At 43.4% G+C, this 12,355-nt stretch overlaps 1 protein-coding gene across 1 annotated transcript; it reads right to left on the reverse strand.

Annotated features, from left to right (window-relative positions):
• Nucleotides 1–2,233: 2,233 nt before the first annotated feature.
• LOC129833962 (prion-like-(Q/N-rich) domain-bearing protein 25) lies at nucleotides 2,234–5,009 on the reverse strand. Its single transcript, XM_055898765.1, has 2 exons — nucleotides 4,970–5,009; nucleotides 2,234–3,798 (listed from the first exon to the last, which is right to left on the reverse strand). The coding sequence occupies exons 1-2, from the start codon at nucleotides 5,007–5,009 to the stop codon at nucleotides 2,234–2,236; spliced, it is 1,605 nt and encodes a 534-aa protein (XP_055754740.1).
• Nucleotides 5,010–12,355: the final 7,346 nt, after the last annotated feature.

Here is a 12,355-nt window from a genome sequence, read left to right on the forward strand (position 1 = left end):
AGAGAGCGGAGAAGGAAAGAGAGAGAGAATGAGAGGAGAAGGAAAGAGAGAGAGAATGAGAGAGGAGAAGAGAGAGAGATAAGGATAGAGAGAGAGGAGAAGGAAAGAGAGAGAGAATGAGAGGAGAAGGAAAGAGAGAGAGAATGAGAGGAGGAAAGAGAGAGAGAATGAGAGAGGAGAAGGAAAGAGAGAGAATGAGAGAGGAGAAGGAAAGAGAGAGAGAATGAGAGAGGAGAAGAGAGAGAGAGAATGAGAGAGAGAGAGAGAGAGAGAGAGAGAGAGAGAGGAGAAGGAAAGAGAGAGAGAATGAGAGAGGAGAAGAGAGAGAGAGAATGAGAGAGGAGAAGAGAGAGAGAGAAGGAGAGAGAGAGAGAATGAGAGAGGAGAAGAGAGAGAGAGGAGAAGGAAAGAGAGAATGAGAAGAGAGAGAGAGAGAGAGAGACAGCAGGAGGCAGATCGTCCTCCAAACGAGCAGACTGCACGCTGTCCTCCATTTCCCCAAATAACATCCCTCCCTGCTGCTGCCCCCGACTGAGAGATACACACCACACAGCCCCAGTCTGGGGGAGGGGAACAGAGACAGAGAGACGGAGGGAGGGAGACGGAGAGATGGAGGAGGGAGGGGGTAGGAAGAGAAAGGGAAAGCGAGGGAGAGAAATAGAAGGGAGAATGAGAAAGGGTGAGGGAGAGGGAGAGGGAGGAAGAATGGGAGAGAATAGGAAAGATACAGAGGTAAAGGAAAAGAGAGGAATGGGGAAAGGAGAAATTAAAGTAAGGGGAAAGGAAGGAGAGATGGGAGGACGGGATGGAAGACTGATGGACGGAATATGAAAGATATCCAGAGACTTGGGATTGAATGAAATCCATTAACCACTTTCCAGGATAGGTGGATATTAGCATTTTTCCTGTGCAGTGAGAAAATCCATGTTGGAATGATGAGTCCAAGTCCACACCTGCTTCTCTTCACCATGGAAACATCATCCTACAACATCCCCCAACTGACTCAGCATCTACACACGCACACACACACACACACACACACACACACACACACACACACACACAGCTTTGTATTTGTGAATATTCTGGAGGGTTTGTGGAGTAAAAATGTTTTCCCCTTCAAAATCCTTTTTTTCCTAACCCCTAACCCTTGCCTTAACCCCAAAATAGCATTTTAATAAATTCAGGACGTGGAAAAAGTCCTGACTTTTCAAAAATGCCCTTGTTTTCCTACCTTGTCAGGACATTCTGGTGACTTATTAGGACATTGTGGTCCTTATAAGATAGGAAAACGAGTTCACACACACACACACACACACACACACACACACACACACACACACACACACACACACACACACACACACACACACACACACACACACACACACACACACACACACACACACACACACACACACACACACACACAAAAACAAAAAGAAACAAATAACCCCATTGCAGAGAAAGAAAATGTTGGACGTGATTCGGGACTGGAGTCAATAACACCACTATGACATAACCACACTCCACCATCATCATCATCATCCTCCTCCCATCCACAACCAAGCAGCAGCAGTAGACAGCTGGAGCTATCAAATCAAAGCCTGGGAGACTTCCTCTTTCAGATGGGTTTGAGATGGTGGGCTTTACGCTCTCGTCTGGCTGCCAGGGATCTACTGCTGGGAATGAGACGTCACTGGAAGCCACTGCAACCTTATAAGGCAAGACTCTCTGCCAGAGTGGGGGAGGGAGGAGGCTGCTTTCAATTATCTGTGACAAAGACCAAATTAAGGCACCTGTCTTTTTCAGTATGGTTCGTTATCATATAGTTTCCTGGGATCACAATCAATGGGATGTGATTCAGATTCAGTCATAGTGAAGATATAGATGGGTTCATTGCAGGGAAATTAGATGAAGCATGGTATTTCATTCACATCCTTAGAAATGTAGGCCTAATATTTTGATTGTATGAATTATTGATCACGGGTCCAAAGCTTCATATAGGGAGAATGAAAACCTTCCTCTCACATTGACTGGTTCTCAATCAATATCACCTGATTATGGGGGTAGACTGAACAGCCACGCGCTCAATGACTGGGCGTGCTGGCGCACACACACCAATATTTGGGGCTTTGAGTGTAATACTATTTTGGCTGCACTGGCCACACAGTTATGTGCCACACAGTTATGTGTCACATAGCTATAGCCCACACAGTTATAGCCCACACAGTTATAGCCCACACAGTTGTGTCACACAGTTATAGCCCACACAGTTATAGCCCACACAGTTATGTGCCACACAGTTATGTGCCACACAGTTAAAGCCCACACAGTTATGTGCCACACAGTTATAGCCCACACAGTTATAGCCCACACAGTTATAGCCCACACAGTTATGTGCCACACAGTTATGTGCCACACAGTTATAGCCCACACAGTTATGTGCCACACAGTTATGTGCCACACAGTTATGTGCCACACAGTTAAAGCCCACACAGTTATAGCCCGCACAGTTATAGCCCGCACAGTTATAGCCCACACAGTTATGTGCCACACAGTTATAGCCCACACAGTTATGTGCCACACAGTTAAAGCCCACACAGTTATGTGCCACACAGTTATAGCCCACACAGTTATAGCCCACACAGTTATAGCCCACACAGTTATGTGCCACACAGTTATGTGCCACACAGTTATAGCCCACACAGTTATGTGCCACACAGTTAAAGCCCACACAGTTATGTGCCACACAGTTATAGCCCACACAGTTATGTGCCACACAGTTAACGCCCACACAGCTATAGCCCACACAGTTATGTGCCACACAGTTATAGCCCACACAGTTATGTGCCACACAGTTATAGCCCACACAGTTATGTGCCACACAGTTAAAGCCCACACAGTTATGTGCCACACAGTTATAGCCCACACAGTTATGTGCCACACAGTTAAAGCCCACACAGCTATAGCCCACACAGTTATGTGCCACACAGTTATGTGCCACACAGTTATAGCCCACACAGCTATAGCCCACACAGTTATGTGCCACACAGTTATAGCCCACATAGTTATAGCCCACACAGTTATGTGCCACACAGTTATAGCCCACACAGCTATAGCCCACACAGTTATGTGCCACACAGTTATGTGCCACACAGTTATAGCCCACACAGTTATGTGCCACACAGTTATAGCCCACACAGTTAAAGCCCACACAGTTATGTGTCACACAGTTATGTGCCACACAGTTATGTGCCACACAGTTAAAGCCCACACAGTTATGTGCCACACAGTTAAAGCCCACACAGTTATGTGTCACACAGTTATAGCCCACACAGTTATAGCCCACACAGTTATGTGTCACACAGTTATAGCCCACACAGTTAAAGCCCACACAGTTATGTGCCACACAGTTAAAGCCCACACAGTTATAGCCCACACAGTTAAAGCCCACACAGTTATGTGCCACATAGTTATAGCCCACACAGTTATGTGTCACACAGTTATAGCCCACACAGTTATAGCCCACACAGTTATGTGTCACATAGTTATAGCCCACACAGTTATGTGTCACACAGTTATAGCCCACACAGTTAAAGCCCACACAGTTATGTGCCACATAGTTATAGCCCACACAGTTATGTGCCACACAGTTAAAGCTCACACAGTTATAGCCCACACAGTTATAGCCCACATAGTTATAGCCCACATAGTTATAGCCCACACAGTTATGTGTCACACAGTTATAGCCCACACAGTTATAGCCCACACAGTTATGTGCCACACAGGCAGTACCTGCAAAACAGGTGAGGTGGTCGTACAACTGCCATCGTGCCAACTGGCATGGAGTAATGCCATGAAGAAAACTGGCATGGTGTCACACTGAATCTATGAACGTGAGGGTTTTTCGACTCGTATCCAGATAAGGGAGAAAAACAATTTGTTAAGCATGCTTTCTAATGTGGAATACCTGAACTGTAGCATTTTTAAAGTGTGAAAGGAATGTTTGAGTAACATTTCAAATAATATACAACATCACCACTCAAACATCCAGCACTCATCTTCCCGATCACCCCTTGTATAGTTGACACTGTATTCAAGAAATCTAAAACAAGAACCTAAAGCACCAACACCTCTCCAGTGTGAGTGTTCTCTGACACCTTCTCCCATCTCCACATAGTGCCCTGGCTGCAAAAGGAGCAAGCGACCCCTCACAGAAACCAAGACCTCGTCGTGCCTCGTCTGTGTTGGGTAATCCCTTGAGCTGCTAAAGAAGAGAGTGCTGACTGTGCCCTTTCCCATCCTAATCCCGGGCTGTGGGCCCTGCCAGAATAATCCTGGATTTAGGAGCTGCTCCCTACGGAGCGACCGCGGACTCCAAAGGGGGCTGATCGTACACAGCTGCGCCTCAGGCACCGGCTTTACCCCCTCACAGTCACTCACAGAGGAACGGAGAGGAGACAATCCATCCAATCCAATAACACAGACAAACACAGGCTTATTAGACAAAATGGCAGCAAACCCTACCCCAGCCAAGGCAGGCAGTCGCCTCAGGGGCATTGCATTGATTCAACCAGTTATGAGAGAAAAGCATGGGGAGATGAATGATATTGAATGATGATGGTTGATAAAGAGGGATAATAGTGGATGATATTTGTATTCAACAGAATTTAATTTACGATCTAAGAGGTTGGTGGTGAGATTGTTAGAAGAGAGCCACCAACGATGTGTGGTTACGGTGCAGCGCTAGACTAAATCATCTTCATAGCCCACGGTGGCCATTTTGTCATAGAATGCTCAGTCGCTCACCACACATAACACACTCACACACTCTGTAAAATATCAAATCTTATTTGAAGAGGCAATGAAACATGAAACAAGCATGACTTCTGTACACATATAAAAGCATTGGGCGAGGCTGCTGTACAGGAATAATCCTGTATGCTGACATACAGAGAGCCCTTACAGGTGTCTTCTGTCTGGTAAAGGGGTGTTTTGACTGTCATCGTAGCCACAGGCTCGGCAGACATTAGGGTAAGGCCTGAAACAATCTCAAGTAGATATACGCCACTGATTCTTGGTTTGATTGTTCCATGGCATTGACTGGGACCACTGGAATTTATTAGCACATATTCACAACATCAGTAAAACAAAATAACAAAGTACACGTGTCGGGTGAAAGCCCTGAACGGTGGGAGGGAGGAAAAGAGGAAGGGGAGAGAGAGAGACACAGAGAGAGAGAGAGAGACAGAGAGAGAGAGAGAGAGAGAGAGAGAGAGAGAGAGAGAGAGAGAGAGAGAGAGAGAGAGAGAGAAAGACAGAGAGAGATAGAGAGAGAGACAGAGAGATAGAGGGAGAGAGAGAGATACAAGAGAATAGAAAAAGGCATGAACAAGAGAACGAAAGAATGAAAGCGTGAACCACAGATATGGAACAAAGCCAGAGTTGCCTGAGGGGACAACCAGAGGTAAGGACCACAAAAGAGGGACCTCACCATCATTTCTAAAACCACAAGGGGGTTTCACAGGACATTAGAGTGACAAATCACCCCTTTAATGTTGGTCCTCCTAGACGTGAGAGAGTCACCATGCTCTGAGCAACAACACCAGGTGTGTCAACACCACAAGCCTGCTAGGAATGACCCCAGTACTGCCCTCTCAGAGAGAGCACATCATAGGGAACGCTAGTTAACAGCAGATCCAGTACTGCCCTCTCAGAGAGAGCACATTATAGGGAACGCTAGTTAACAGCAGATCCAGTACTGCCCTCTCAGAGAGAGCACATTATAGGGAACGATAGTTAACAGCAGATCCAGTACTGCCCTCTCAGAGAGAGCACATCATAGGGAACGCTAGTTAACAGCAGATCCAGTACTGCCCTCCCAGAGAGAGCACATTATAGGGAACGATAGTTAACAGCAGATCCAGTGACTGTCCTCTGTACTGTATGAGTTTGGCTTGAAGAATGGATGGTTAACGGATGATAGCCAGAACCTTTATCATTTCCTTTGGCGTTTAATTTGTCAAAACAAGGACTGATAGTAAAATGGTGTTCAATCAATGATAAATTCGTTTTCAGATGCTTACATTTCACTGTGATGGTTAAAACTCAAAACAGAAACATAAACCAGGTTGCTGAATACAGATGACACAGTGTTAAGCCCTGGGAAAATGGGCTGGAGATATAGTATGTCAGTGACATAATATTAACCTAATAACTACTGCACTATGATGCTAAAATATAACCTACATTGTAAAGTACAATAAGTCAATCAAATCAGTGTATAAAATAAAAGGATAGCCTTCCAGTGAAAATGCATCATGTACTTTGTTTTGATCAACATGGCTCACCGTTTATCATCAGTGTTACTGTGCCTTCAACCGCTGAGCTCTGCTAACCGGACTGCTTATTTACTTGCTGGCTCGTGTCGTGTGGGGTTTTAACTTGCGTCATCACCCGTATCCCATGGCTCCGGTGGAGCATGTCAGGGGAGAGACTGGAGCTAATGTTTTAACCCTTAACAACCCTTAAAGGTCCAATGCAGCTGTTTTTATCATATCAAATCATTTCTGGGTAACAATTAAGTACCTTATTGTGATTGTTTTCAAATAAAATTGTCAAAAAGAAACAAAAATAGCTTCTTAGCAAAGAGCAATTTCTCAAGCAATATTTTTTTTAATCTAGGACGGTCTGAGATTGGTCTGAGTGGGGAGGGAGAAAACTAGCAGTTATTAGCAGAGGGGCTTGAAACTCTCTTTGTTTTGGTCTATCAACTAATTTACCGCCTGGTGATGTCACCATGGAAGGCCAAAACTCCATCCCACCAAAAACAGGCAGAAATTTCAGGCGGTCTTTTCAAAACAGCTGTTACACTAAAAAAGCATAATTTATCATAATTTTCACAGTATTATTCCAACCTCATGGTGTGTAATTATATATAGCACACAGGAAAATCTAGTTTGACTGCACTGGGCCTTTATCAGCACTACTGTGACCATGTTACATCATTCACATTATACAGTACATGAGTCACGTTACCCCAAGCAGGAGTTTCATCATCTTCAGAGCAGTTGTTATTCTAGTCTATTGTATTTTATTCTATTCTGAGAGCCTTACGTTGAGAAAAATACTAATATCTTATTACGGTTCTTACATACATTTTATTTTAAGAGCGATGCAATAAAAAAAAACAGAGGTTCAGCCTAATGTATAAAAAGCAGTCAACAATATTTTGTGTGAGCCATTGAACGACTGAGGCACAGAAACAGTGACGTTTAGTCTGATGAGGTGATATGACATGACATAGAGGCTACAGTAAACCCATCACCATGGCAACACATTTTCCATGCTTCATTCCAGGTGGTCTACATTAACCTGAAAGCTGAGTTACAAAGTGAGGGCTGCACCTGAACAGCGGATCTAACATCAGTTTTCCTCACCCCTGACTTTGTCATTATAAGTCAGAGAGCCCAACTGTTCCATAATATCCAAATCTTTTCCATCTCCCCTCTATTCCAGAACCATTATGATTACAATTTTAGAAAAATAAATACGCAGCTCTCTTAGTAATTCATTTTCTCTCTCTGGACGTTCATTACAGTAGCTGACACACATCCACAAGCACGTACAGTTGAAGTCAGAAGTTTACATACACCTTAGCCAAATACATTTAAACTCAGTTTTTCACAATTCCTGACATTTAATCCTAGTAAAAATTCCCTCTTTTAGGCCAGTTAGGATTACCACTTTATTTTAAGAATGTGAAATGTCAGAATAATAGTAGATAATGATTTATTTCAGCTTTTATTTATTTCATCACATTCCCAGTAGGTCAGAAGTTTACATACACTCAATTAGTATTTGGTAGCATTGCCTTTAAATTGTTTAACTTGGGTCAAACGTTTCGGGTAGCATTCCACAAGCTTCGCACAATAAGTTGGGTGAATTTTGGCCCATTCCTCCTGACAGAGCTGGTGTAACTGAGTCAGGTTTGTAAGCCTCCTTGCTCGCACACGCTTTTTCAGTTCTGCCAACACATTTTCTATGGGATTGAGGTCAGGGCTTTGTGATGGCCACTCCAATATCTTGACTTTGTTGTCCTTAAGCCATTTTGCCACAACTTTGGAAGTATGCTTGGGTCATTGTCCATTTGGAAGACCCATTTGCGACCAAGCTTTAACTTCCTGACTGATGTCTTGAGTTGTTGCTTCAATACATACACACTTTTTTTCCCCTCATGATGCCATCTATTTTGTGAAGTGCACCAGTCCCTGCTGCAGCAAAGCACCTCCACAACATGATGCTGCCACCCCGTGCTTCACGATTGGGATGGTGTTCTTTGGCTTGCAAGCCTCCCCCTTTAACCTCCAAATATAACGATGGTCATTATGACCAAACAGTTCTATTTTTGTTTCATCAGACCAGACAACATTTCTCCAAAAAGTACGATCTTTGTCCCCATGTGCAGTTGCAAACTGTAGTCAGGCTTTTTTATGTTGGTTTTGGAGCAGTGGCTTCTTCCTTGCTGAGTGGCCTTTCAGGTTATGTCAATATAGGACTCGTTTTACTGTGGATATTGATACTTTTGTACCTGTTTCCTCCAGCATCTTCACAGGGTTCTTTGCTGTTGTTCTGGGATTGATTTGTACTTTTCGCACCAAACTACGTTCATCTCTAGGAGACAACGCGTATCCTTCCTGAGCGGTATGACGGCTGCTTGGTCCCATTGTGTTTATACTTGCGTACTATTGTTTGTACAGATGAACGTGGTACCTTCAGGCATTTGGAAATTGCTCCCAAGGATGAACCGGACTTGTGGAGGTCTACCATTTATTTTCTGAGGTCTTGGCTGATGTCTTTTGATTTTCCCATGATGTCAAGCAAAGAAGCAATAAGTTTGAAGGTAGGCCTTGAAATACATCCACAGGTACACCTCCAATTGACTCAAATTATGTTAATTAGCCTATCCGAAGCTTCTAAAGCCATGACATCATTTTCTGGAATTTTCCAAGCTGTTTAAAGGCACAGTGTATGTAAACTTCTGACCCACTGGAATTGTGATAGAGTGAATTATAAGTGAAATAATTTGTCTGTAAACAATTGTTGGAAAAATTACTTGTGTTATGCACAAAGTAGATGTCCTAACCGACTTGCCAAAACTATAGTTTGTTAACAAGAATTTGTGGAGTGGTTGAAAAATGAGTTTTAATGACTCCAACCTAAGTGTACATAAACTTCCGACTTCAACTGTACACACAATGACACAAAGTGCACATTTCAAAGTTACTACTGTTTTGCACAGACAACCAAGCATAATATGTTGCTATTTTGTGAACCACTATATTTCTGTAATAAGTCAAACTTTTCACCAGCATGCCACCAATGTTGGAATAGTACCGTTGTGGCAGAGCTGAGTTTTGACATTATGGTGAGAGGCCAAGTTAAGACAAGTTAAGCTATTTGCATTAGAGCGTGAACATGAATCTATTTTTTCCCTGATCCTTACATGGACAGAGAACACAGAGTACAGGCAAGATGGCTGCTCCCAAAGTGACACAGCAGATGCAATATACACTGAATATACAAAACATTAGGAACACCTTACTAATATTGAGTTGCACCCCCTTTTGCCCTCAGAACAGCCTCAATTCATTGGGGCATGAACTCTACAAGGTGTCGAAAACGCTCCACAGGGATGCTGACCCCAATGCTTCCCACAGTTGTGTCAAATAGGCTGGATGTCCTTTGGGTGTGGACCATTCTTGATACACACGGGAAACTGTTATGTGTGGAAAAACCCAGCAGCGTTACAGTTCTTGACACACTCAAACCGGTGTACCTGGCACCTCCTACCATACCCCGTTCAAAGGCACTTAAATATGTTGTCTTGCCCATTCCCCCTCTGAATGGCACACATACACAATCCATGTCTCAATTGTCTAAGCTTAGAAATCCTTCTTTAACCCGTCTCCTCCCCTTCATATACACTGATTGAAGTGGATTTAACGAGTGACATCAATAAGGGATCATAGCTTTTATCTGAATTCACCTGGTCAGTCTGTCATGGAAAGAGCAGGTTCCTAATGTTTTGTACACTCAGTGTATAAAGGAAAATAATTATCAGCTGTCTAATGAAATAACATGCTATACACTTAGAAATATGATTACAATGTATGAAATACGGATATATTTTTTTCCAATGCCATGACTCTTTTTGCTCTAGCTAAGAATAAGCATTATGCAAGGAAAATTCCTTGTTTATAAGATTTTGTCCTGATACAAACTTTGGCCTGACCCAATCTAGAAGTAATTGAGAATGATCAGCCATAATTTATGGCCCATAATTCTTCCATAATGACATCACAAATCCAGACAGAGGGAGAAAAGGTTTTCATACTTCTGTCAATAAGGCAGTCATCAGAGTATATTCAATAAGTCATCTCTCTCTCTCCCTCTCTCTCCCCCTCCCCATCCCCATCCACATCCTCCCACTCCCATGCAATGATAATAGCATAGATAGTGTGGCCAATTTAGGAGAGCGAAACTGTGTCTGTATCATTGATCATAAAATATCTGAGCTCCATAATCGCATTGAAAGCTAAACTAAGCCTGTGGACTGGGTCTTTATGAAATTATGTTTCAGACTCATTGTTATATGCAGTACTTCTCCATATAACACTACTTGTATACTACTGTGTACGTCACCATAAGACCAGTATTTATTCTGGACTACTGTTACTGTACTGAAAGAACACAACATATCATATCTTGAGTTTGAACAAATGAACAGGAAAACGTCAGTAGTTTAACATTTAAAAAAAGACTAAATAAATTCAAAAACAATGAACCAAAACAAACATAAAATCCAACCGAACAATACCAGGAAATGATCCAATGAACACAGAGAACATAGTAGCTTCCACAAGCACCAAGCTTCCCTGTCACTCTCCATTCACTACTGTTTTATGGTGGTGACTGACTGTGGCAGTGGCAGGTCCATTAACACCTCCGCACCAGCCCCCTCGATAAACAGCCCAGCCGGGGTCCACCCTAATGGGCCAAACTCATTCTCAGCCCAGCCTGTCTCCAGGTGTGGATGTGTGGCCCTGTAATTGATAATTAAGGGGCAATAAACCAGTGGTCAATGCAGACCGACAGCAGGGGAGGGAGAGGGAGGGGCCAGGCCCCACATTGTCACTCAAAGAAAAGACAGAGGGAGAGAGATGGGGGGTAGGTTGTTGGCTGCAATTCAGTAAGGGAAGCTTGGAGAGACAAACACACAAACAGGCAGGTATGGCTTGCACATAGGCAGGCATGAACGCAGGCATGAACTTAGGCAGGCAGGCATGCCCTCACGCACACACACAATGCTGAGAAACAGATAGATGTGATAAAGGAGGACCACACAGATGAATCACACACCCACACTAATCTGCAGCATACACATTCTAATGGACAACACAGAGACTGACACACACACACACACACTCACACACACACACACACACACACACACACACACTCTCTCTCTCTCTGTTAGTGCTGTAGGTGTGGCACAGTGGCAGAGGTACTGACTGGAACGTGTCTGAATGTCTATGGTGGCAGCTGTGTGAGGTTGCAGATGGTGCTGGTTGGTTGGTTGGGCTTCCACCCAAGTCTGAGATAGATAGAGCACTTACAGTTACACCTCAGATCTTATCAATCACACAGAGCTGTGATGACAGCTGTTTAATCCACCTCGCCACTGTAGGTTTAGGCAAAGCAACACATGACGATGCGCGCCTCTCAGATGAACACTTTACATGAACATGAAGGCAGAAGATGACATCTGCTTTTCCTGCAATGCTGCTGCACACAGATCAGTTTAGCCTTTTAGATCATAATGAATAAGATTAAATGTTCAAGGGGAAACCTGATCCTAGATCAGCACTCCTACTGTAAGACGCTTCATGAATACGGGGCCCCACAGATCTTATAGTGCTCTTCCTTCACATGTGCAATTCCTCAGTCAGCTTCCATCATCACTCAACAGTAATGTTGTTGTGTAGATGAACCTCACAGGAGTTACTCAAAGGAGGCTGTAGATAGGAGTAATGACAAGTGGCGTTTTATTCATTTATGTATTTATTGTCATTTTCCCTTTATCTGGTTTACTGCTCTTGAAAAGCATTAAGCCTGACAGGGGCTATCAATCAGCTGCTAATGGGTTGTGTAATTTCAGTCAGTTCCAAGCATAGAAATATAGTTATTAGAACGGAAATAAAACGTGCATTCTAATGGGTACACTCAATATGGCTGACGATCCACCAATTAAAGATCATTGACTTGAATGGGGATGTCCATTCTAGTCATG

The sequence above is a fragment of the Salvelinus fontinalis genome, chromosome 34 (assembly GCF_029448725.1).
Source record: "Salvelinus fontinalis isolate EN_2023a chromosome 34, ASM2944872v1, whole genome shotgun sequence".
NCBI classification, from domain to species: domain Eukaryota; kingdom Metazoa; phylum Chordata; class Actinopteri; order Salmoniformes; family Salmonidae; genus Salvelinus; species Salvelinus fontinalis.